At 38.0% G+C, this 25,530-nt stretch overlaps 2 protein-coding genes across 2 annotated transcripts; both read right to left on the reverse strand.

Annotated features, from left to right (window-relative positions):
• Window positions 1–3,999: 3,999 nt before the first annotated feature.
• On the reverse strand, window positions 4,000–7,128 carry LOC139018093 (olfactory receptor 52D1-like). Its single transcript, XM_070426734.1, has 2 exons — window positions 7,013–7,128; window positions 4,000–5,309 (listed from the first exon to the last, which is right to left on the reverse strand). Exon 2 carries the CDS (start codon window positions 5,276–5,278, stop codon window positions 4,328–4,330), a length of 951 nt encoding a protein of 316 aa, XP_070282835.1. The 5' UTR covers window positions 5,279–5,309; window positions 7,013–7,128; the 3' UTR covers window positions 4,000–4,327.
• Window positions 7,129–15,945: 8,817 nt separating this feature from the next.
• Window positions 15,946–16,893, reverse strand: LOC139018094 (olfactory receptor 52H1-like). Its single transcript, XM_070426735.1, has one exon. The coding sequence runs from the start codon at window positions 16,891–16,893 to the stop codon at window positions 15,946–15,948; it is 948 nt and encodes a 315-aa protein (XP_070282836.1).
• Between the last annotated feature and the right edge of the window lie 8,637 nt (window positions 16,894–25,530).

Below are 25,530 nucleotides of genomic sequence, written 5' to 3' on the forward strand. Positions count from 1 at the left end.
GAGGCAGCTGGTCGATGTTTCTAACTCTCTATCTCTCTCCCTTCCTCTCTGTGAAAAAATCAATAAAATATATTTTTAAAAAAATAAAAAATAAATAAAAACTTGGAAAAAAAATGAAGATTTTCAAAGTGGAAAACAAGAATTGGAATATTAACGTACATAAAAATAATTCTGAAATCGTGATAGCATATACTACAGTATCATAGTCGTAAAACACGCTATTACAACATTAATATCTGAGACAATGTATTTTGATAATGTTTTATTGAGGACAAATGGATTCATTATTCATGAACAAAATCAACCTTACATATATAAGTATATATTAATAAATGAAAGTGTATCCTCTTAAAGAATATAACTTGAAGTACGTAAAACAAAAATGGATAAAAATACAAAAAGAAATTGACAAAATATTACATATGCCTCTCAGCAGCCAAAGATCTAAAAGGTCAACAAGAGTTTTCATAAAATAAGATAACCTAAAAAGTTTATAATAAAATTATTCATCCACAAATTAAATAATATACATTCGGAGAAGATAGGGGACTTGTGAAGACCTTTTTTTGTGAACTGTGCAATGATGACTGAAATTAAGCAGGTGGTGGGGTTTTGAGCTCCTGAACCTCAGAGACTAGTCTATCAGAATGTGAATACGAAGCCCACCCCCACCTAGAACTACTTACCTGAATGTGCGTGAGGTGATGTGAGAGAGGGAAACTGGTATCAGACACCTTCAAAAGTGGGTGTGTAGGTGTGTCCACATGTGTGTAGGTATATCTTAGCAAATATTCGTGTGACTCTTGGAGAACACACTAATGGCCTGGCATCTCTCTTATCCTCAGTTTTAGGTACCCAGAATCCATGAAGTGGCCCTTTAAGTAACCTAAGTAAGGGCTCCCATGGTGCCCAGAATTATCTCTTTGCTACTCCCTCCTTCCCCAAACACACACACAAGATACGACTACAATTATGTATAATATTGGCCCTGGAGGTTGTCCTGAGCTCCCAGAGGATAAGGTTGGACTTTAGTGATTCCAAGAATGTTCCAGACTTTGCCAGTCCTGAGGAACCTGAGGAGGGAGAGGGTGAAAGTACACCTGGGTATGTAACCTGTTCAGGGTCTGGTAGTTTGTGTATTCCAGAGGCCCTCATTCCCAAGTGAGAGCCAGGAATGGATTTACTTCACTTAATCCATTAAGTGGATAACTCCACAGAGTAATCATGTTCATGGAGGCATCAGAGGTACAATCCATGCTGTTCTTAGCCTCCAGGTCTAGCTATTGCTAGCCTCTTTCTGATTTTCAGGCTCTAACTTTTTCCCCAGGCCAATGGCTTTGCCCCTGACATTTCCCAGCCCATTTTCAATTCACACTGACCCCACCTCCAGCCTCTCAGACCCCAGCATCTCCTCAACTTCTGGGGCCAGATGTTGCTCTATTTTTTTTTCTGGTTAGTTCAGAGGAATTAAGTGATTAAAGTTTGTCAAACAGTATTTTGCTAAGTTTATTCAAAATGTACAAGGCAGAGTAAAACAATCACAAAATTATACAAACACTAAACAGAAGCAGGACTTAGAGAGCCAGATTCTAAATCCTGATGTCATACAAGTTCTGCCCAGACAGGCCCTGTAGGGACTTTGTTCAGAGTTAGGTGTCAGTAAGAAAGAAGCAGTGGCGGAGGAAAGTAAGCGGCAGAATAAATGGCCTAGGACAATCAATACATCCACAGAAAGGGCCATAAAGAGGCAAGCACAGATACACCTGCTTTTATGGACACATCCACAGAGCTTCCCCCTGCAGAAATAATAACATGCTCTAATAACAGGCAGAAATCTTGGTCACAATCATCTTTTCTCTCTGTCCTGAGATGGTCCTTAAGGGTGATAATGACAGGGAACAACCAAAAATTGTTGTGGAGCGCGAGTGACAGAATGACCAGAACTCCAGACTGATGAAGATTTAGAGAGCCTTTATTGCCTGGCCAGTGTCTGCTCCTCCACTCGGGAAGCCCAAGAGAGAAACAGCCCTGACCATCTGCAGAGTCCAATATTTAAAGGGGACAACTACATTCGTGTTCAGGTTCCCATAGCAAGCAAAGCCAAGTTACAAAAGCTAATTGTGTAGTTTTAGCCAAGCTATTCATCATCCTCCTGTTATTCATTTCTGGGTAACTTAAAGGTCAGGACTATTCTTAATTTTGATCTGTCTGTTCTTTGAGGGCCTGTTGCTCAGGAGTGTTGATCTGTTTGTTCTTTGTGGGCCGTTGCTCAGGTGTGGGAGCTCAGTTCCTAGAAACGTTGCACAGGTTGTCAAGCTACTGAGGTGGCTAGGTAATTAAGCAGGCCTAAAAATTTTCCTACTCTGTAACAAAAATATACTCTCAATTTATGGACAGGTTGTAGCTTTTTGCCTCAGCTCATGGAAAGAGAGCCTAGAATCAAGGTGTATTAGACAATAATGATTACCTCACTGTAAGAAAAAAAATAAAAGTTTCTTAACATAAACATTTTTATCTTTGCTCCAATACCTTTTTACTCCTTGTCGCTGTAAATACCATATTCTATTATAATTAACTTCTTCTCCCCCTAGATTGTGAGCTTTCTGATTGGGTACTGTGCCTTATTCACCTATGAAATTCAGAAGATTAATGTATTGTGTAGGAGATAGACTTATTATTTGCTTTTATTTCTTTAAAGGTATCCAAACAAACAAGCAAACATACAAAAAACCAAGCTCTTGTCAAAAGTAGCTTTGCTAGAGCACAAAGGCCAACACTGACTTTCCTAGGATACCCTAAATAACAATATCAAGAAACGCTGTGTTTGGGAAATTCTAATATGCCCAAAGAGCTGATAACTATGTGGGGTAAACAAAAGGTCAGTCTGAGTTCACAATGGGCCAAAAATAATCCACATGTGAAGCTCATCACTCTTTGAATATCATAAAAAATGCAAAGGTCATCTGTCATGAGGTAATTAGCTACAAAGGCTCATCTTTGTAGTCATTCCTTTAGAAAGTTGTGCTATGATTTTCCCATTGATACCTGAGCTTCACAATAAGACACCCAGGAATCACCTTCATCTATTTTAAACCTAAAATCTGGATCCAGAGGATCATGGAGTCTCACAGACATCTCTCATCTAGGGATGACAGTCTCACTGTAAATGCACTTGGTATAAGAAAGTGCTAGCAATCAATCAATCAATGTATGTGTGTGTATGTATGTATTCTAAATTTCTTGAAGCTATAAGTAAATAGTTCTTTTATGACCACTTTTTCTCCACTTCTAGCACATGAGATTTCTGTACATTGAGAGAATAAATATTTTTGGATCTTACTTTTAAATGTACTGCATTGCCTATTGACCTTCCCTTAAGAGGATTCAAGATCCACAGGCGAGATGGGCGCATTCAGGGTGCGATGGGCATGCAGACTGGTGCAGCCACTATGGAAGACAGTATGGAGTTTCCTCAAAAAACTAAAAATGGAACTCCCATTTGACCCTGTGATCCCACTTCTAGGAATATATCCCAAGAAACCAGAAACACCAATCAGAAAGGATATATGCACCCAGATGTTCAGAGCAGCACAATTCACCATAGCTAAGATCTGGAAACAGCCTAAGTGCCCATCAGTAGATGAATGGATTAGAAAACTGTGGTACATCTACATGATGGAATACTATGCTGCTGTAAAAAAGAAGAAACTCTTACCATTTGCAACGGCATGGATGGAACTGGAGAGCATTATGTAAGTGAAATAAGCCAGTCAATGAAGGAAAAATACCACATGATCTCACTCATTCATGGATAATAGAGACCATTATAAACTTTTGAACAATAATAGATACAGAGGCAGAGCTGCCTCAAACAGATTGTCAAACTTCAGCGGGGAGGCCGGGGAGGGTTGAGGGGCAGGAGGGAGGGGGGTAAGAGATCAACTGAAGGACTTGTATTTATGCATATAAGCATAACCAATGGACATAAGACACTGGGGGGTCGGGGAGGCCAGAGGATTGTCAAGGGCAGGGGGAAAAAAAGACACATATGTAATACCCTTTGTAATACTTTAATCAATAAAAAAAAAGATCCACAGGCCAGTTTATGGGGCATATAATAGGTTTACAGGAAAATAGTATTCTGTTGATAGGTCAGGTATAAATAAGTTGTTCTAAATACTTCAAAAACTCTCAGGTAACATATGATACTGTCTGGCTTGGATTAACAGAAGCAGCAACCTCTAGTCCAAGGAAAGGAGGTGCTGGAAAAGGTGGGAGATTAATTATAACTTTTTCCCTTGGTCTTTGGGGTATGAAGAGAGTATAGTTACCTCCTCCACTTAAAAAAGCTAAATAGTCTCAGGCGGATCTGTTTGGTGTTAATGCCATAGACCAGGGGGTTGAGAACAGGGGGCAACAGGAGATAGAGATTTGCAAGTACAATGTGGACATGAGGAGGTACTTGGTGGCCAAAGCGGTGGGTGAAAAAAGAAAAAAAGGCAGGGATATAGAAGACAAGAATCACACAAATGTGGGCTCCACAAGTGCTAAATGCTCGAAGCTGGGCATCCTTGGAGGGTAGATGCAGCACAGCCTGCAGGATCAAGCCATACGAAGTGGCGATGAGGATCACATCCATGCCAGTGACTGAAAGTGCCACAGTGAGACCATAAATGGTGTTGGGCTTGATGCTAGCGCAGGCCAGCTTGGCAATGCCCATGTGCTCACAGTAGGTGTGGGGGATGATGTGATGTCCACAGAAAGGTAAGCGTTCTATGAGGATGACAAAGGGGAAAACAAAGAGAAGGCCACGGGCCACGCATGCCAGCCCAATCTTCCCGATCACTGTGGCGTTGAGGATGGATGTATAATGAAGTGGACGGCAGATAGCCACATAGCGGTCAAAAGCCATGGCCAGCAGAACAGCAGACTCGGTAGCAAAGACAGTGTGAACAAAAAACATCTGGGTGAGGCAGCCATGGTAGGAAATTATGTGGGACCTAAGCCAGAAGATTGTTAGCATTTTGGGCAATGTGGTCGAACAGAGTACCAGGTCAGTGATGGAAAGTAGACACAGGAAGAGGTACATTGGCTCATGTAGAGTTCTATCTGTCAGAATGATGTACAGGATGGTACTATTGCCAACCAGAGCAAGTATATACATGGAGCAGAAGGGGATGGCAACCCAAACATGCTGGTCTTGCATCCCAGGGATTCCAAGAAGAATAAATGTGGAAGGGTGGAAGGCAGTGTCATTGGAGGCAGATGCAGAGATCATAATGATGCAGAGAACAGAAGGCTTTCTCTTCCTAAAAGTGGTTAAAAAATGAAAGAAAGTCATATCAATGCCACTTATTTTTCCTACATGATTATTCAATTTCTTGCCTTTCATTCCCACCAATTCTATTATAATTGATGTCTTCCTCATTTTTTGCCTGGGTTGTTAAAATAGCTATATAACTAATATGCCCACTTTCAGGATTTCTATCTTCTAGTGATGCCTCTATATTGCTGCCTAAATATTTTAGCATGTGAATACACTCAGCCAAAATGCAAATTTCTTAGTGTACGCAATGCAGTATATTTTGCATTGGCCTCCTCTGGTCTACACTCCACCACTTTACATTATGTCTGGGCCTTGGGACACTGGGCCACATCAACAGACTCCCCTACTCTCTTACTTCTGGTTGGATTTGGCAATAAGAAACAACAACAGGAGAATGGAAGAAGGTCAGAGATTTATTCTTTCAGCTCCCTCCTGTGGGATTGCTGTAAACTGGCTGCATCTCTGTGAACAGCCTTCTCTGGTCTGATTTCCACTGGTAACCATATTCTACTCTTTTCCATTCACTCCACGGGTTGTAACAGTGTCTTATTTCACTAACTCTGGGACTTCACAAGCACTTGTCATTTCTCTATGCTGACCCACATCTTTGCTAATGGTTTCTGTATCACACTGGACTCAAACTATCTAATTTGAGCATGGAATTTGTTTCCCACTAGTGTTTTTATAGAATGGCATGCAAAGTTCTTCTTGATCTTTTTCTTGCTCTTTGCCAATTATCTAGCATTAGTTATCACCACATTTTACTATATGCCTCATGTTCTAACCATATGTAAGTCATATCTAATTTTGGACATTTTGCAGTATCCCAAATCATGTTTTGTCACATCTGCATGCATTTTCATATGATGGTTTGTTTTTTTCCCAAAATGGCTGTTCCCAGTTGGTCACCTGCCAAGGTACTAACAATCATTCAAAACCCAGCTGAGTAATCTTCCTCTATGAAGCCCTTCTAAGATTGCTTCTGCTGTGGTGTGAGAACCATACATCTTCAGCATACTCTCCTTAGGAAATATAAACTTGTTTTAAAATTATATGTATGTTTCTTGCCCATTACACTATGAAATCTCTGCATCTCATTTACTTCTCTATATTCAGCATCAATGCCTTTGATACCTTAGGGCAATAAGTAGTGTTTAACAAGTACAAGGATAAAGGATTGAATGCTACAATTGAAAATATTTTAAACATTTTTGAATAAATGATCATGGTTGCAAATGCTGTTTCTTCTTAGGAGCCTTCCTTTTGGATCTTCTCTCACAGAACTACACTGCCCAGTGTGTTTTTTTCACTCTATATACTCCAAGACGTGCTCCTTTATAAGGTCTTTAATACGCTTCTAATCTAACCTAATCTAATCTAACCAATCTAATCTAATCTATACATTTTTCTGTTTTCCTGATTGGCCACATGCATTAGTTTGATTATAAACATAACTTCTGTGTCTCTTTTGTCTACTTTAAAATGTGAGCCCTGATATGACAGGTCAGCCAGGAGCTATACAGGTATGTGCTCCAGGAAAACTTCAAGATGAAGTGTGCCATGGAAGGGGAAGCATAGTGGTGAGTTATATCAGTTCTTGGAGTGACTAGTCAATGAATTTAAGATTATGCCAATAGGAAAGAAGAAAAGAGATAAAGAACTATTTTTTCCTTGGAGTCATCTTACCTTGAGAGATTCTGGTAGGTGAAGTCAGAATCATCATTCTTACCTATTGAAGTTCAGTCTTTGTGACTCAAACACCCTGGTGTTTAGAAGAGGCATCAATGTTAAGTTCATTTGCTGTCATCTAAAAAGTTTTAGAATATGGGAACACCTAAAAAACACTATAATAATTAAAAAGAATATTTTCCTTCAATCCCCTATTCATCTACAACTGCATTATTAAAAGACCAAATCATTTTGTTTACTAATTGCAATATTGCATGTATTTCTAATATATTAATGCAAGTTTACTACTTTAAGTCAACAGTTACTGTAACTATAAATTATATAGATAATAATGTAATTATAAATATTAATTAAGAATAAAATTATTATTTTGTTTGAATTTTAAAGCCAAACAGTAGAGCTCAGTGCCGATCATAGTGTAATTTTGTATATCCTTAAAAATTTAAAGATCAAGTTATAACAGAAAAATAAGATTTATTGTAAACATATCAATGCGTATGGTGGAAAAGTACGAATATTTTTTACTTCTATCCTGAAAATTCCTAAGAATTTTAAACAATATAGGGTGTCCCCAAAAAGGTATATACACACTTTGAATAATAATTATAAAGGCAGTGTTTATTAAAATACATTTCATTTTCAAACTTGAGCTATTGGCTGCTAAAGTATTATATATTTTTTGGACACCATATATATAAATCAATGGAATATAATATGTTCATAAATTGGAAAACGAGTTACAAGGTATATATAGTTCAATAATTATGTAATGCTTGACTCCTAACCTGTAATATCTTGAAAAGTGGGCACCTGGAAGTTGCTTATTCAAATCTAGTGACAGAGAGTATGTGTGCTTTTGAGGGAGCCATTCTCAACATTAGACACTCTGAGTCTATTTTCCTTCCATTAGTCAATGTCTCTAAAAATTCCACATTAAAAAAGCATGATTCCCCTTCAATGTCTTAGGCTTCTATTTTGTGAACATTATTATTCTTTGTAATGCTGCTCTTTTATTTAATTACTTTATCAAAAAAACTTTATTGAGTGTCTAATATGTACCAGGAATTCTTCTAGATATATGCTATATACTGAAGAGTAAGAACATACATGTTCCATGATATATTAAACTCATTTAATAAGAAGACATAATATAATAATGTTAAGACATAATATAACATAATAATAATGTCAAATAATCTCCAATATATGTGTTAAAATGTTACACTGACATGCACACTATGAAAAAAAGTTATATAAGCTGCCTACTCAGAGATGGAGACTCCATAAAAGAAGTCATAGGCATGAGTCTGTGCTGCCACTAAGAATGAAGAAATGTTTATCTTATTACTGTTAAAGAAAAAACATCTATTAGGCTGTTCAGTTGGCAGTCACTGATTTTGCCCTGGAAAAGGTACACAGAACCTGGGGTTTATTGAAGCAAGAATTCACAGCTTAGAGGTTTCCAAGTTTTCTGCATGTGAAATTACAGAAGGAAATTAGGAAATTAGATTTGGAGGGTTCAAGCTGTATTCAGACATTAGGGAAACTGGAAACCAGATGAGTTTCCTGACCCTCCAGTCTTTCTAAGGGCACTGTGAAGGTCCTAGGTACTTAAGAACGAGGTCACTCCCTAACATACATGTACCTTAACTCTCATCTGGCTGGTCTGACCAATATAAGTGAGAATAAGATGCAGTTAGTCTAAAAAAAATGACCTCATCAGTATTTTTAAGGAAAGCTGTTCCTGGAGATCTATTTAACTGGCTTGTCTTGAAACCATAAGGAAAATGACAAGAGACTAAAATCTCTAACTGTAGCAGAAAGAATTCAGGTACACAGAAAATAAGAACATATTGATGACAAGTTTGGGTATGAAATAAAGATAGCTAAATACCTAAGGGGTTCAAGAAACTGTACCTCCTAAAATAGAATAGCCAAGGTCAAACCTTTGTGTGATTGTCATCCCTCTCTATTTTCCCCTACTTCTGCTCCTAGCTTGACAGAACTGTCTGTAACCTTAGTTTTCTGTTCATCTCATTCATTCAATACTCACCCCAGCCACAGTGGTCAGCAGAACTAGAAAACACTTGATCCAGCACAAGTAGCATAGTTCCTAGGTCTGAGATTTGCTCCCACTTATCTTCACCCTCTGAAGTATTTTTGGCCCAGAGAGGCTGTGTTTGGCTCAGAGCACCAATGGCCCCAGCTGCTAAAAGTAGAGGTGAATTTTTAAATAAGATCTCTGGGGAGACGCATCAGTGATATCAGAGTCTTCTCTTAAAGGCTGGGCATTTTTTAAGGCAGGAGAAGGCTTAAAATTGTGAATAGGACTTTAAGGCAAGAGTCAAAACTTGAAAGAAAAGGTCCACAGTGGAGATATACATTTGTTAATCAGCATTATTATAATAATATTGAAGTTAAATGATACTTTTAAAAAGGGTGAATATGTTTAAAGAGCACCAAAAATTAATTCCTAATACAGATTACGTGATAAGGAAAAACTCATTAGTTTTTAAAGAGACAAGTAAGCAGTGTCTGTTAGGTAGGAGAAAAAAAAACCACTGCAGTCAAGTTAAGAAAGTAGCTTAAAAAGAAGGAAATGGTCAACTATATAAAGTATTGATGACAACTCAATGAATAAGAGAACCAAGCCATAGCCAGGTTTGCTTAGTGGTTGGACCCTCAGCCACATGGAATGAAAGGTCCAGGGTTTGATTCTGGTCAAGGGTAAATACCTCAGTTGCAGGTTTGATCCCTGGCCTCAGTAGGAGTATGCGTGTTGGAGGCAACCAATCAATGTATGTCTCTCACATCAATGTTTCTCTCTCTCTGTCCTCTCCCCTTCCTTCCACTTTGTCTAAAAATCAATGAAAAAAAAATATCCTTGGATGAGGATTAAAACAATAAAAATAAAAAAATAAGAGGACTGAGACCACTGTTTTAAAAATTGCAGTCATTATTGACCTTGACAAGGACAGAACTGTGCAGTGATAATGTTTGAGTAGGAGTGAGTTAAAGACAGAATGGGAGGGAAGAATTAGAACTAGTAAACATAGACAACTCTTTCAAGGAGTTGGAATGCAAAGGAACTAGAGATCTGGGATAAGAGTTGGAAGGGAAACATAGTCAAGAATAAAATTTAAGGTTAGAGAAATGTTATTAACTTTCTATATTGATGGAGAAAGATGCATTATAGAGAGAAAATCAATAATTAAAGAATGAGGAGAGAATTGTTGAGGTGATTGCTTTAAGTAGGATTAGACAATGGAGTTTAGTGCACAAGTGAACAGTTGGATCTTGGTATCCATAGTAACCAGAGAGACAGTAGAAATGAAGGTGTGGATATAGATAGGTGGGTAGGTGTAGTTGTAAATGTCTGTGGAAGTTTCTTCCTTTTTGTTTCTATGTCTCTAGGCAAGTAAATGCAAGATCATCTATGAATGAGAATGATGACAGAAAAAAAGGTATTGAGGAAAGAAAAGAGGGTATAAAATAATCATCTAAAGCAGTGGTTCTCAACCTTCCTAATGCCATGACCCTTTAATACAGTTCCTCATGTTGTGATGACCCCCAACCATAAAATTATTTTCATTGCTACTTCATAACTGTAATTTTGCTACTGTTATGAATTGTAATGTAAATATCTGATATGCAGGATGTATTTTCAGGGGTCGCAACCCACAGGTTGAGAACCTCTGAAAAGAGTGTGAAATAAAATGGAAAGAGAAATGTAATGTAATTGCCTTGCAATACAAAATGTAGGTGGCCATATATCCCAATTTGTGTGGGAAAGTCTTAATTTATATTTGTTTTCTAGATGAAATTACTAATAGTTTCCCCTTTGTTATCAAACTAGGGGCCCAGTGCACGAATTTGTGCACCTTGAAAAGAACTGTGGGCCGCAAGGCTGTGGTGGGCACAGGGGTGGGTCTCAGCCCATCCTCTGTGCCCCCACCTGGCCCCAGGTCCCCTGTCTGCCAGCAGCCCCACTCCTGCCACCTCTCCCACATGCTGATGGTGCTGGCACCGCTCGCACCTGCTGATGGCACAGAGTGATTGGGGCCAGCACCAGCAGCAGGTGCGAGTGGGTCCAGCACCGCAAGTGGGTGCGAGTGGTGGCTGCTGCCCTGATTGCCCCTCAGGAGCAGGGGGAGGTGGAGAAACCTTAAGGGGAAATCGGGGCTGGCAGCCACTGCTTGCACCCGCTGACAGTGCAAAGTGTTCAGGGCCACCTTTGTGCGCTGCCAGCAGGTGCAAGCGACGGCTCTGGTGCCAGCAGTGGGTGCAAGTGGGGCCGGCACTGATAGCAGGTGCAAGCACTGGGCAGGACCATGGCGCGTGGGAGTAAAGAATTTTCAGTAACCACCAGAGTCTCATCCTGATGACAGTGACCATTTCACCGCAGACAATGCCAGCCATGTTCTACACTCTGCCTCCTGCTGCCAATGTTTGCCATGTTCGGCGCACGCCCCCTGGTGGTCAGCACACATCATAGCACTAGTTGGTTGTTCCGCCTTTTGGGTTATTTGCATATTAGGGTTTTATATATAGAGATTATATGCTATTAACTAAGCATGTTCTTGAGTTTAGCGAACCTAAATTTAAAATATGGTGTTAGCACATTTACACATTTTATTCCCTGGCAACAGGCACAAAATTTGTGAAGAGTTAGATTTAGAGAGAGTTGCTGAAAAAGCACGCCCTAGCTGGTTTGGCTCAGTGGATAGAGCAAATGTGCAATAAAGTGTGTGTGTGTGTGTGTGTGTGTACACACATGGTGTATTTATAATTGTGTTACCAATGGATAAGGGAGAGAGGAAAATAGAGGGGAAAATTTCTATTAAACAGTAATTCTAAGAATGAACCATGAAATTAATGTTGGTAAGGAGAATACATAAGAAATGAGGAAATGTAAAAAAAAGAATAGGGTCAATTTATTATCAATACAAATTCTAAGGTCCAAGGAATTAAGAAGAGTAGGTAGGATGGTCAAGATCTTTGGGGGGGAAAAAAAGAATCAAATTTTTTAATTATTGACTATCACACCACAAAATTAGCCCAAAATGTAGTGGTTTAAAACAGTTTATTATTGTCTCTTATTATTCTTATTATTCTTACTGGGGACAGATGGGCAGTGTCATTTGAGGCCCCCCTCTGATGTGGCTATAGTCAATTTTGGATGAAGATGCAGTTATCTGTAAGCTTGATTAAAATTGATGCAATTGATTCTGGCTATTAACTAGGAGCTCAGACAGGATGTCAACCACATGAACTCTCCATGTGGCCTGGGAATCTCACAGTACGGTGGTTATGTTCTAGGAAGAGTGTCCAATAAACACATGTCCAAAGCCACTAAAGGAGGAGACACAAGCTTCTTATAATCTAGCTTTGAATATCCTGAAATTTTACCTGTTGCATTCTTTTCTGAAGGAAGTTGCTAAGGCCAGTCCAGATAAAAGGGGGATAGAAATAAATGGCACCTTTTGTAGGAGTGACAAGATCATATTAAGAAAAAAATATGTGGAATATAAGATAGTATTTTAGCCATATTTTGGAAATAAAAACCTGAAACACTCCACCCTCTGGCCAGAATAATGCATGTATCCTCCTATATGCAAAACAAATTCATCTCTTTCCTAAGATCCCAAAGTCTTATTCTCTTAGACCTTTTATTCAAAGTCTAGGATCTCAGCCTCTAAATCAGGGCAAAATGTGAATAGGGCTCATTGGGCTCAGTTCCTTGAATACAGTTTCTTGAATGCAGTTTCTCCTCATTTGAAGACCTGAACAGTAAAGAAATGAGAAATATATCAGCTGCCTACATACAATGGTGATACAGAAATAGCATAATCGCAAAGATACTCATTTGTGAAATATTGAGAATCATATTACCCTTTAAACTAGTCCATTAAATATTTTAAAATACAGAGATATAGTACCAGTTTCTTTTTTTTTAAAAAAATATGTTTTTATTGATTTTAGAGAGGACAGGAGGAGTGAGAGATAGACCACCTGCCTCCGGCATGCCCCACACTGAGGATCAAGCCCATAACCTGGGCATATGCTCTGACTGGGAATTGAACTGTAACCTCTTGGTTCATAGATTGATGCTCAACCACTGAGCCACGCTGGCAGGGCTATCACCAGTTTCTTAATAAAAACCCACTCTTGCCCCCTGGGAATGATTCTCCATGGCTCTTAGCTACAACCTCTGAGCAATTGGCTCTATATTCTATGTCATATTTGGTTTTCAATGTTTACATCTGAGTGTTTCTCTCTGCCTGCTTCCTGCCTAATGAAGTTGAAGATCCAAAGGTCTCTTTTCATTTTGCACTAAGTCTGTTCCTTTTTGTTCAAGCTAATGGTGCTTATATCTGTACAGTTATCTTAAAGAACAGCAAACTGTGAGTTCTATATAAATCTTTTAGAATTTACTTCATCAGATAAAAAGTACACCCAAGCCCTGGCCGGTTTTGCTCAGTGGATAGAGTGTTGGCCTGCGGACTCAAGGGTCCCAGGTTCGATTCCGGTCAAGGGCATGTACCTTGGTTGCGGGCACATCCCCAGTGGAGAGTGTGCAGGAGGCAGCTGATCGATGTCTCTCTCTCATCGATGTTTCTAACTCTCTATCCCTCTCCCTTCCTCTCTGTAAAAAATCAATAAAATATATATTTTTAAAAAAAGTGCACCCAAAGATATCTTCCAAGTTGCTCCCTGTCTGATTTTGACTGGAGTTGTGGTTATCTGGAAGTTTTCCTTAAGATTCTTAGAAGCTTTTTTTTTTCTAATTGAAAATATTTTTTAGGCATATCCTCAAATGGTTCTCTACTCTTTTTTTGTCATTTGGAGAGGCTGGGGGAAAAGTTTTGTTTTTTTAACCTATTCATCCATAACTTGTTTGTATTTAGTCTATATTCTGCTTGAACATTAAATAATTTAATTTTAGCTTATATCTCTTTATCTGTACCTTATCATATGTGGCATAAAATTAATGTTGATACTTTCAGTACTCTGCTTCAAAATCTCCTTGTCCAAATGTATCAGTTAATTAGGTATCTATTTTCATTTTCTGCGAGCTATGGTTCCTACAACTGTATAGTACTCATACCTTTTTCTGCACCCTCCAATGATAATTTCCTTACTGTCTTTCAAGCCTTTGTCAACTACCTCCTCAAGTCCCTTTTAGATTATGCCTGCTGCCTTATTCCAAAGTTATTACATATTTTAGGTTTTTGTTATACCAACATCCCACTCCTTGCTAATAATTTCTGCAATATTTATCTATTGCTATAACTAATCATCCCCAATTTTATTGGCTTTAAACAGCCTATTATTACTTTGCATGGTACTATGGATTGGTTTCAATCAGTTTGGTGGTTCTCTCTTTGAGTCTCCCATGCATTGTAGTGAGATGCCAGTTGAAGCTACAAATATCTAAAGTCTCAGCTGGGCTGGATGTTCAAGATGGTTCACTGATATAACTGGCAGTTGTTGCTGCGTGTTGGCTGGGATTTCAAGTGGGGCCATTTACCAGAACATGTAGACATAGCTTATCTATGTTCCTTGGGGTTCTCATAGCAAAGTAGCTGGGTTTCAGAGGAAATATGCCAAGATTAAGCCTTCCAAGAGACCCAGGCAGAAGCTGCAAAGATTTGTACGTCACTTGCACTGAATTCTTTGTCAAGAAATTGCTAATACCAGCCTGGATTCAATAGAAGTGGAATTTAGACTCTAACTGTTGATGTGGGAAGCATGAAAGATGGAATATATTATTGTGGTCATCTTTGGAAAATAGTCTACCACATCAACTTATTAAAGGGTAATTTATGTGGACATTAAAATCACCCACAATCATGGCAAGAATTCTTTTTGTGCCAGAAGCAAAAATTCTTTAATGGAGGAAGAATAATCCAGGCAGAAGAGATTATTGCAACATATAAAGATACTTCATAAAATATTAGATGATATTAAATTTAAAATTTCAGAGTTTTCAGATGAATTATTAATACTTGGCAAGAAGTTATGTAGAGCATAAAGGAGAGTTATGTTATTTTCAGACACAGGGAATTAATACAAGCACCAAATCTATGTTTTTTATTTAAAAAACAAACAAACAGGACTTTTCTGATTTCAGTAGAGCTAAGATTTTGTAGGCACCAGAATTACCTGAAGAACTATTAAATTAGCCCTAGATGGTTTGGCTCAGTGGATAGAGTGTCAACCTGTGGACTGAAGAGTGCCGGGTTCAATTCCAGTCACATGCCCGGGTTGTGGGCTCAGTTCCCAGTGTGGGGCATGCAGGAGGCAGCCGATCAATGATTCTCTCTCATCATTGATGGTTCTATCTCTCTCTCCCTTTCCCTTCCTCTCTGAAATCAATAAAATAAAAACTATTAAATTACACAGAGGTTCATTGCAATAGGATATAACTTGAAACTGCATTTATACAAAGTTTCACAGGTGATTCTGATCCCTACCAACATTTGTGAACAGCTTTCTTAGGTTAATAATTTTCTTGGCTGCTCTTAAACTAGGATAATCATTTGCTATTAGCTTTAAAAACTCTCATTTGGAAAGTGTCCTACATAGGCATCCCAGATTGTTAAACTTTATTCATATCTTTTAACCTGTTTATAAGAATAATACTCTATCCACAAAACCCTATTCCCTAAGTCTTAAAAATACATCTCCAAATAAGATAGAAATTTCCCTCTGATTTATCTTTTCAGACAGGCATAATTTTCTTTAACTTTTTTGTCACTTCTCTTGACATCTACATCCTTGTCTTATCTCATTGATCCAATAAGACACAATCCATATCTAGGATTTCATATGTATTTAAGTCATCATTGTAGAGATTCTAGCTTTTTAAAAAATAAAAAGTATTCCAAAATATTACTTGTTTCCTTTACCAAGATCTCAGTGTCATGTCACCGGGGCCTTTTAATGAAGAAGTGGAGGATGATTTTTTCTCGAATCTGCTTTGTCTTCACCCCATAGATGATTGGATTGAGTGCAGGAGGAATGGCTACATAGAGGTTGGCAATTAGTATGTGGAATGAGTGAAGAATATCCTGACCAAAACGATGGGCGAGGACAGAGAACATGGCTGGTGTGTAGAATATAAGAATAACACATACATGAGAACCACATGTATTAAGAGCTTTTTGGCGAGCATCCCAGGATGGAAGGTTAAAGATAGCATGAAGGATGAGAGTGTAGGAGATGCCAATCAGAATCAGGTCTGATGTAATAGTCAGTACAGGCACAGCAAAGCCATACCAGATGTTGATGGAGATATCTGCACAGGCGAGTCGGGCAATACCTATATGCTCACAGTATGTGTGGGGAATGATGAGTGTTCGGCAAAAAGGCAGTCGCTTTAATAGGAACACACATGGGAAGATAATACAAAAGCTCCTGCTGACAATACCCATTACAATCTTAGTAACAATCTTACGGGTGAGGATAGTGGTATACCTTAAGGGGAAGCAAATAGCAACATAGCGATCAAATGCCATGGCCAAGAGGATGGCAGAGTCCATGGCAAAACTGTAGTGGAGAAAAAACATTTGAGTAAGGCATCCAGGAAAGGTGATTTCCTGAGGACCTAGCCAGAAGATGCTGAATGTTTTGGGTACACAGGTATTAGAAAGGATGAGGTCGGTAGTAGCCAGCATGGAGAGAAAAAAGAACATGGGCTCATGGAGGCTGCGTTCCATGGAAATAAGATAGAGAAGAACACTGTTGCCTGCAAGGGCCACAATGTAGAACATAAAGAAAGGAATTCCGATCCAGACATGGAACTGCTCCAGTCCTGGGATTCCCAGTAGGATGAATGGGCTTGGATTGAAGCTGCTCAAGTTGAATGTGGTCATCACGATCTTGGATTGGATGTGTCTCATAGACTGAAAATAAAAAATGTCATGGCTGATAGTTACAATAATCTACAGACATCCACCTCTCCAATATTACCTCCGCACTTTCAGCTCTGAAAAGTGATAAATTGTCTGTTTCTCTTCTCCTTATAAATACCTGCCAATCATTTAGTCACAATTTTAAATCATAATGAAAGTGGTATTAAAATAATTTTTCCCCAGAGACACAAGTCATAAAACTTTGAATTCAGTCCTGCCTAACTACCAACAACCCATGAAGTTTTCTAAGAAAAGATGTGCAAAAATAATATTATGCGGAAAAATGATTACTAGTCAGGGATTTGGAATCAGCTTCAATGTGAAGTCCCAGCCCTGGCCAACTGGAGTAACAACTGCAAGGCCACAAGGGGCTGAATGAAGGCAGGCTCGATGTCTAAAGCCAATGCAGGCCATGCCGTCTCCTTTCTTCTTTACTCTTCTCTCCACACTAGAACATCTGCCCTGGTTCTCATTAGTGTTATAAAAAAGTTTGTCAACATAAAAATATTCTTTCCTAAAATCTAAGGTTCAGGTGGTTTGATCTGCCACATCAGATATTCCCAGATTGGAAAAGTTTAACAAAAGTTTAACAAGAGACCTTCTCCAATAATTTACTATGTCATATTTGTCTCAGAGAAAGAATAGAACCCCTCACTTAACCCGCAGAAAAGATAATCCCAGAATGGGGAGCCCGGTATCCTGGCAACATTATGCAATGGCATTCTTGCACCTGTCTAAACAAAATAATGACTTATTCATGTGAGATTTCATTGAAACACTTGAGCCTTTCTCCCAAACTTTTCTATATTGTGACATGATGCACAAATCTCTTCCACCAACTTCAGTAGTAACTCATTTTCTTTCTGTTTGTGAGTGTTGGGATCCTGCCATGCTCTCTCTGTGTCTGCTGTTTTTTAGGTTGACCAACTTCACCAGGGTGATAGTCTCCAAAAACCATGCCTTTAACTGTGATTCCTATGTTGAAGATTCTGAAGTTTTTAATTTTAAAAAATAGTCCTTTCTCCTCAGCTTTTGAACCAGTTACCCTATTCTTGCCATTGTTACTTAGAAATCCCACAGCTGCATCCAACTCCCTCCATCTAAATGGAGCCTATTCTACACAGTTTAATAAAATAAATCTTTTTGTTTTTAAATAGGAGATAATTTATGTAGGATGTAATTGATTTCTGAACATATAGGAAGCCTGAGCATCTTCTTGGTTTATTTCAAAGGCTGTTATAACTAATTTGTAAAACGTAAATATGCTCAATTCATTCAAACAATATTTTTAGGTTCTAATGTTGTGTTCAAATGAAATGGAAACTCATTATTTTGTAAACAAGCAATAAAGTATGATAATTACTCTAGTGAAGTATATAATGGCAGCCTGCATTAAGGTAACAGAAGAAATTCATAAATGGACTTTAGATATGTAAGAAGACAAAAATGGTAGGACTTATCAATTGAAAGAGGCTATGATGGAAGGAAGAATAGTAAAAGGCATTGAAAAATCAGCAAACTCTTCCATCTCCATAAACTTTAAGCCATTTTTTTCCAGTTTTGTTTTCTTGGCTTCTATTTTGTTTCCTAATTTTGGAAAATAATTTTAAAGAAAGAACATTTAAAATATGCCAGTTTGTTTACTATCTAAGGTAAGCAAATGGACATTAACCTGAAGACACATTACCTGGTGGTATGAATAGAACAATATCTATAGATCTCTTGCTGGCATACCTCATAGCTGAAGGATTCACATACAACTCATGGTTTTTATCTAATCAAACCCCATGGCATTATTGACAACATATTAGCATATAGTATCTAGATGCCACTTTAAATACCTTTATTGATTTCCTTTATTCAGTCTTAAACAAGTATTATATTAACTAACACCAGACCTCGGATGAGAATATTGAAGTGGAAGTGGCCATATAGCCCTCCCCTATGTCAAAAGCAAAATAATAGTGCACCAAATGTGTCAACCCCAATTTGACCTCCAGCTTCTGGGAATTTGGTCTGAATTCTTTTCCACCTACATTTGATTTTTCACTATTTCTTCAGGTTATTTCCATTTCTCTCTTTCTCTAGCTAACTTCCCTTCATCTCCAGTACACACCAAGTTTCCTAAACAATATCCAAATTAGGTAAGGTTTCCAGGTACACTCCTAGCACTCCACATTATCCATTCAGAGCGCTTACCACACTATTTTTAATTCGCTTAGCTTTCTCATTTAATAAACAGTAAATGGTAAGAGGACAGATGTCAACTTTGCTTACTTTATTGTTCTATTCCCTAGAACCGTGTCTGCTGCAGAATGTCCAATAAATACTTGTTGAACAGATGAGTGACAGAGGGTCCACTGGACTCTCACACTAATTAGTTTGATTATCTAAATAATATTGTGAATACAACTTACTCATGTTCCCCATTCTACCATTGAGCTACTCGTTCCTTAATCTTGTACCCTCACAGCCTGTCATAATAGCATAAGATAAGCTCCTATACTTCAACTCTGGAAAATGGAAGATCTGGAAAATCATGCAAACTTGTTTCCCATATTTAAATACTTCCAAACTGGATGAAGACTCCCAACAAACAAACCTAGGGAATCCAGAGCCACTATACATTACTGAAAGATGTTCTTGAAGAAAGGACACAACTAAATGGCACCTTTCTCACTCACCTTCAAAGTTCTATATACAATGAAAAGGTTCATGACTTTACCTTACCATTCTTTGTTGAATCTTTTCAGTTGTCACTAACTGTATGTTCTCTTTCACACTATTTACTAGCACTGTCTCTATCTTTGATCACAGAATCCTGAATAGGATTTTGTCTTTAGCAGACATTCTACTCCCATCTTATTGACAGGTCTCTGATTGATTACTGGGGTTTTTCTCCTCTTGCCTACGACTATAAATATTATAATAATGTGCCCTATATCTCTACATGTTTTATCTTCCCCAGCACTAAACAAAGATAGGTTCTTCAGTAATATCTTGATCATGAAGTACTGTGGTCTATATGTTGTACTTCTTCTTTTAATTCTAAGTGTGTCTTTGTGAAGATCTCTCCTCTGCCCCCTTCAAAGAAAAAAATAGCCATGGTTTGTCCATGGGTTACAAAAGGACTGTTGTAAGATCCAATTCAGAAAGCGACTGTTCAACTCCCTTATGTATTTGTGTTTCTCCATGGTGTATAGGGTGAATGGATATCTTAGTATTTGCCCCTATCATCCCAAAAGAAAAACAGGACACTCATTCATAAATGCACTCACAAATTTGAACCCATGCTTACCATCTAAGATAACCTAAAATTCTTTGAAGGGGCAAAATAAATTCTAATCCCCAGATTGCTGGCCCAGTCTGGTATAGCTAGTCTTAAAGCAATCTTTAATTTTATTACATGATAAACATTATAAATTTTGATCTTCAGAAAAACTTGGAATCATTTTGGGGAGTCATGTGGAAGGGGCTCAAAAATAAGCCCCTAATAGACACAAAATCGGTATTCCAAGTTCTAATCTTGGCCTTTTCAATTTCCTAAAGCCCACTCTTTTCCCACCTCCATGTCTTCTCTCCACCAACTCCATTTCTCATCCACTCTACTCTGCTCCTTACCAGCTTTTCTCCTTAATAATTGTACATTACTCACCACTGGCATATACCTTGGAGGTCCTGGTCCTGGAAATGTTTTGCAAAGACAGGGTAAGGACCAGAGAATGTAGAACTACAGCAGGCACAAAACAGTTTTAGGATCCGTAAGGACAGACACAGGAACAGAAGGGTCAGACATAGGATCATGCTCACTGTAGGGAAGAACAAACACAGAGCCTAGAGGAGTGGTGTGGAAATGTACTTCCCTTGTTTTCTCCAGGGGTTAAAAACAACTGAGAACAGAGGGCCTCTGAAACACAGGGACCCATAGGCTTCAGTTCCCAAGGTCCCAAGTAAGTCTAGGACAAGAGGGAGAATTCAGCCAATTAACCAGCTTAGAAACTTACACCTCTGCTCATATTAGTGGTGGCTTGGGCATTGTGAAATCCAGGATGGTAGTATACGTGTCAATGGGGTCTCGATCTGGCTTGATCAGTAATTTGATTTTCACAAAAACAAACCCTGGCAAGAGCCAGCTCTGACATGTCTCCAGGTATAGTCTATAGAGCTACTAAAACTTCTTTTGCAGAGACAGTTTTACTTTCTTCTGAATTCCTGGCAGAGCTTTATTTCATAGGTAATAATTACTAAATGTCTGTGGAATTAAATGAATCTGCTTCTAGCCTTAGATAACAAAACTTGGGAGACATTTTTTACTTTCCCTGCCACCTCCCCACTTCAGATGTGAAAAGTCTTTCCTTTTCAGATCCTTATAACAATGTTCATTCTTGCTTGACAGTTCTCTTCATTTTCCTTCTGTGGTGATTCATCACTAACTTTACTTCATCAGTCCATTACTAGAGTACAGGCTAATAATGTATTTGTGTGGAGCAAATATTTAACACAAAGTACATGCAGGTGTGAAAACCATAGGTAGCTAGCCTGATGCAGTATCATCCTTCCAGCAGGAAAACCCTTGATTGGTTTAATGAAAACCTTTTATTGGTTTAATGAAAAAGTCTACTTCCAATATCTAATGACCAAATATCTGGGATTTATCACTTGTTTTACTCATCCTTTCCTTTGTGCTCTAACAAAATACTTAACTGTTTTTAAAATCAGTTTCTGTATCTATGAATATTTGGAAATATTTAATTTAAATAAGAACTTGAGGAATAAGTAGGGAAACAATTATTAACTTACTGTAGAGAAAATAAGTCTCTAGGATCTGCATAATTTTCTCTCTGATTAGATAGAGTTACAAATCCAAGTAGCTTCCCATCATCCAAAATAGAGATTTAATTCATTTATTACAGCTTATTTGTTTCAATTCTTACAATCAGAGAATATTTATTGCATGCTTATTCTGAATTAGGAGCTTTGCAGGTGATAGGAATGCAATGATAAACAAGGCAGACACTAACCTGGTCCTCAATGATACAAGGGATGAGATGAAATGACCAAGTATACAAGTAATCACCTTATTAAAGTTGTGATAATTCCTGAAATGAAATACTACATTGTGCAATGAGAATCTATATGCAGAATTAAAGAAGAAATATCTGAAGAAATGTTGTTAATTGAAGCTTAAATAACAATTTCCAAGCAAAAAATAAGGAGAAGGCACTAGTAGTGGAAGAGACAAAATTTAATTTGATGCATTTGAGAAGTTGATACTAGGCAAGTATTGTGTCATTAACAGCAGTATCAGTCATCCCTGTGGGGCCATTTTCTCCAATGTCTCCCAAATACAAGGCTAACTTCAATAAGATTCTCAATATGTAGAATAGACAATTGAGTTTATGACAAGTTTAGTTTAGGATAAATAAGAAAATGATGAAAATAATATACTGTGGAATCTAAGCTGAATAGAGAAGGAAGAAAGAAAAAGTTAGAGATGACATGGAAGAAAGGGTTTCTGATGAAGTTTGAATCTGCATGAATCTTTATTGAGAACCCATAGTGTGTCTGGTATTTTCATAGGACAGGGTAAAGAATATACCTATGGCTAAGTTTGTGCCTTTAAGGAGCTGATAATATAGATGTGGGTGGATAAATACATAAGCAAATAAGTATAGAATTAATAGAATAGTGGCATCGCCCATCAGTGTTGCTCAGTGGTTGAGTGTCTACCCATGAATCAAGAGGTCACGGTTCAATTCCCCATCAGGGCACATGCCAGGGTTGCAAGCTCAATCCCCAGTGTGAGTGATGCAGGAGGCACCCGATCAATAATTCTCTCTCATCATTGATGTTTCTATCTCTCTCTTCCTCTCCCTTCCTCTCTGAAATCAATAAAAATATATTTTAAAAAACATAACCATGTGTCTTGTACTGTGGAGTACAGAAATATCTTAGTCTCCTTCTCTCTTTCTACCTTCAAATAATATTATGCTGATCTACGTACAGTATACAAACTTATAGTCAGAACACTTTCATTTCCTTTTTTCTGAACTGCCTTAAAGGTCATTACAGACATTAAAGAAAATGTCAACACACACACACACACACACACACACACACACACACAGCATCTTAGATCATTATACCAAGTTTACTCTATCTTTTTTTTTTAAGAGAGAGAGTAAGGGAGAGGGAGAGGGAGATAGAAACACTGATGAGAGAGAAACATCAACATAGACTGGCTGCCCCCTACTTGGGATCAAGCCTGGAATTCAGGCATGTACCATGACCAGGAATTGAACTTATGACCTCTTGGTGCACGGGTTGATGCTCAACCACTGAGCCACACTGGCCGGGTGCCAATTTTACTCTTCATATCTTGTTGTTACCTGGTGTCTGGTTGACTCTGAGTCTTAGTGATCCCATGAGGAAGAGAACAGTTTTATCATAGGGTTTCCAAGGAGATAGAGATGAAGAATAGGAAATGCAGCAGTGGTTTACCATTGTCTTCAGTTGCAGAGGGTGTGGGTCACACATGTGCTTGGGTCCCTGGTGTTGCAAATCACCCAATGCCTACAAAATATAAGTGCCCTGTGAAGCTTTGCTTCTTACTTCCACGTAATTTAATGTGTTCATCTTGATGAAAAGTATGGTTTCTTCCTAGTGGAGTCTTTAGGAAATAGATGTTTTTATCCTGGGACAGTTAGTTTTTTAAGAAAAACATAGATTGCTTCCACCCAACTCCACCTAATATACACTCTATCCACACCAAATCTTATTTTTTGTAAAATAGCAAGACAGTAGGACAACACACACAAAAAGAATATCACTTCTGCAATTACTTGCTCAAAGAGTCAAGGGGGTGAAAATAACATAAATGAATTGTAAATAAATGTAAATTAGTGCAAGGCTCTGAGTCTCATGGAAGGTTGTTCTTTTTATCAAAGTCTTCCAGCCCAGCCCGCGTGGCTCAGTGGTTGAGCATCGACCTATAAACCAGGAGGTCACAATTGGATTCCAGGTCAGGAACTTGGATTTGATGCCTGGACTGGGGGCTCAATCCCCAGTAGGGGTGTGTGCAGGAAGCAGCCCATCAATGATTCTGTCTCATCATTGCTGTTTCTATCTCTCCCTCCCTCTCCTTCCCTCTCTGAAGTCAATAAAAATAAAAATAAAAAATTAAAGTCTTCCATTCTCTGTACTAACCCTAAGAACAATGCTTATGTATGCTCCTGAGGACAATGAAATTATTAAAGAGTTTCAACACATAAAGTGAAACAATCATGTAAATTGTAAAATGACCATTTTGGCTTTTATATAGTGAGTGAACTGAATGGAGTGGGGAACTCCTTTAAAAACATGACTTTCAAATGCTCTCCTAGAAACAAATAATTGATAAGGGCCCCAGACAAGCTTGGTGATCATGATAAAGGTAGAAATGTTATGTATTTAGCTACTGAAATGACTTATAAGCACCTCAAAATCAAATATTTAACTCAAATATTGAATTAATTTTGTCAGAGAGTGACATCGGATAAATCAAGGAGAAGCCACAAGTTTCTGGCTTGAAATTCATGTTTGTGGTGGTGCCATTTACCTTAAAGAAAGACGGAAAAAGAAGAGCACTTTTTATGGAGGAAGTTAGTGTTTTCCAAGTCAGTTTTAGAGAAATTAAGTTTGAAAACTTTGTGAGCCATTCAAGTGAGTAGATATCTAGGAGGCAAATCAATAAAGAATTCAGAATCAGAGAGACCTAGTTTTAAATCCTGAACCTACTAATTGTCTCTCTATAATCTTTATAAGTTTCAGTCTCCTCATCTGTGAAATTAGGTAACTAATATTGCCCTCTCAATTATTTTAATAAGACATATTGGTACTTGTAAAATATGGGTGAAGGGTAGTAAAGCTTTGTGGGGGGCATACAACTGAAAATAGATAAAAAAGATGATCAACACTATGTAATCTGAGATGGATAGGAGAGAAGTAGAGCAAGTAAAAGACACAGGAGGAAAAATTAATTATGCATAGAATCAGGACTGGAGTGTGAAGCAGTACATTTGATAGTTGCAGTAAAGAGAACTGACAGCTACTTAAAGAGGAAAGGCAAAAGGCTTTTTCCTTAATTCAGACATTGAGAAACACAGATATAAGTTGCATGTTAGGAAATATCTAACCCTCAAATATCACAAAATCAGCAATAAGCAAAATGTAAACCTTAGTCTTAGTGCTCTTCTTCTATGCCCTTCATCACCTTCTTCATACAAGTGGAAAGAAAACTAAGCCAAGAAAACCCTTTATTTTCTACAAGTCTCAAAGATTTTCTTTCTCCTATCTTACTCCTGTCTATATTTTGCACATGGAGAGAACTCTAAAATTTCAAATTAATAGGAGTTGCAGCTCTATTTTATTTATTTTTAATTGTGTCATTTTTTTAAAAAAATTATTTTTATTGTTGAAAGTATTACAGATGTCCCCTCCTTTGTCCTCCTCCACCTGGCTCCTGCCCCACTCCAGGCCTTCTTCTCGTGTCTTCCTGTGTTATATAAAATTTCATCTAATCAATTTCATCTAAATTTTGCCTTCAGTGACCCTCCCCAC

Source organism: Myotis yumanensis, unplaced genomic scaffold, assembly GCF_028538775.1.
Source record: "Myotis yumanensis isolate MYYU_CA2020_CCGP unplaced genomic scaffold, mMyoYum1.0.hap1 SCAF_10, whole genome shotgun sequence".
NCBI classification, from domain to species: domain Eukaryota; kingdom Metazoa; phylum Chordata; class Mammalia; order Chiroptera; family Vespertilionidae; genus Myotis; species Myotis yumanensis.

Coding starts and splice junctions, on each gene's coding strand:
- LOC139018093 (XM_070426734.1), bottom strand. CDS start 5,278: ATGATCTCTGCATCTGCCTCCAATGACACTGCCTTCCACCCTTCCACA.
- LOC139018094 (XM_070426735.1), bottom strand. CDS start 16,893: ATGACCACATTCAACTTGAGCAGCTTCAATCCAAGCCCATTCATCCTA.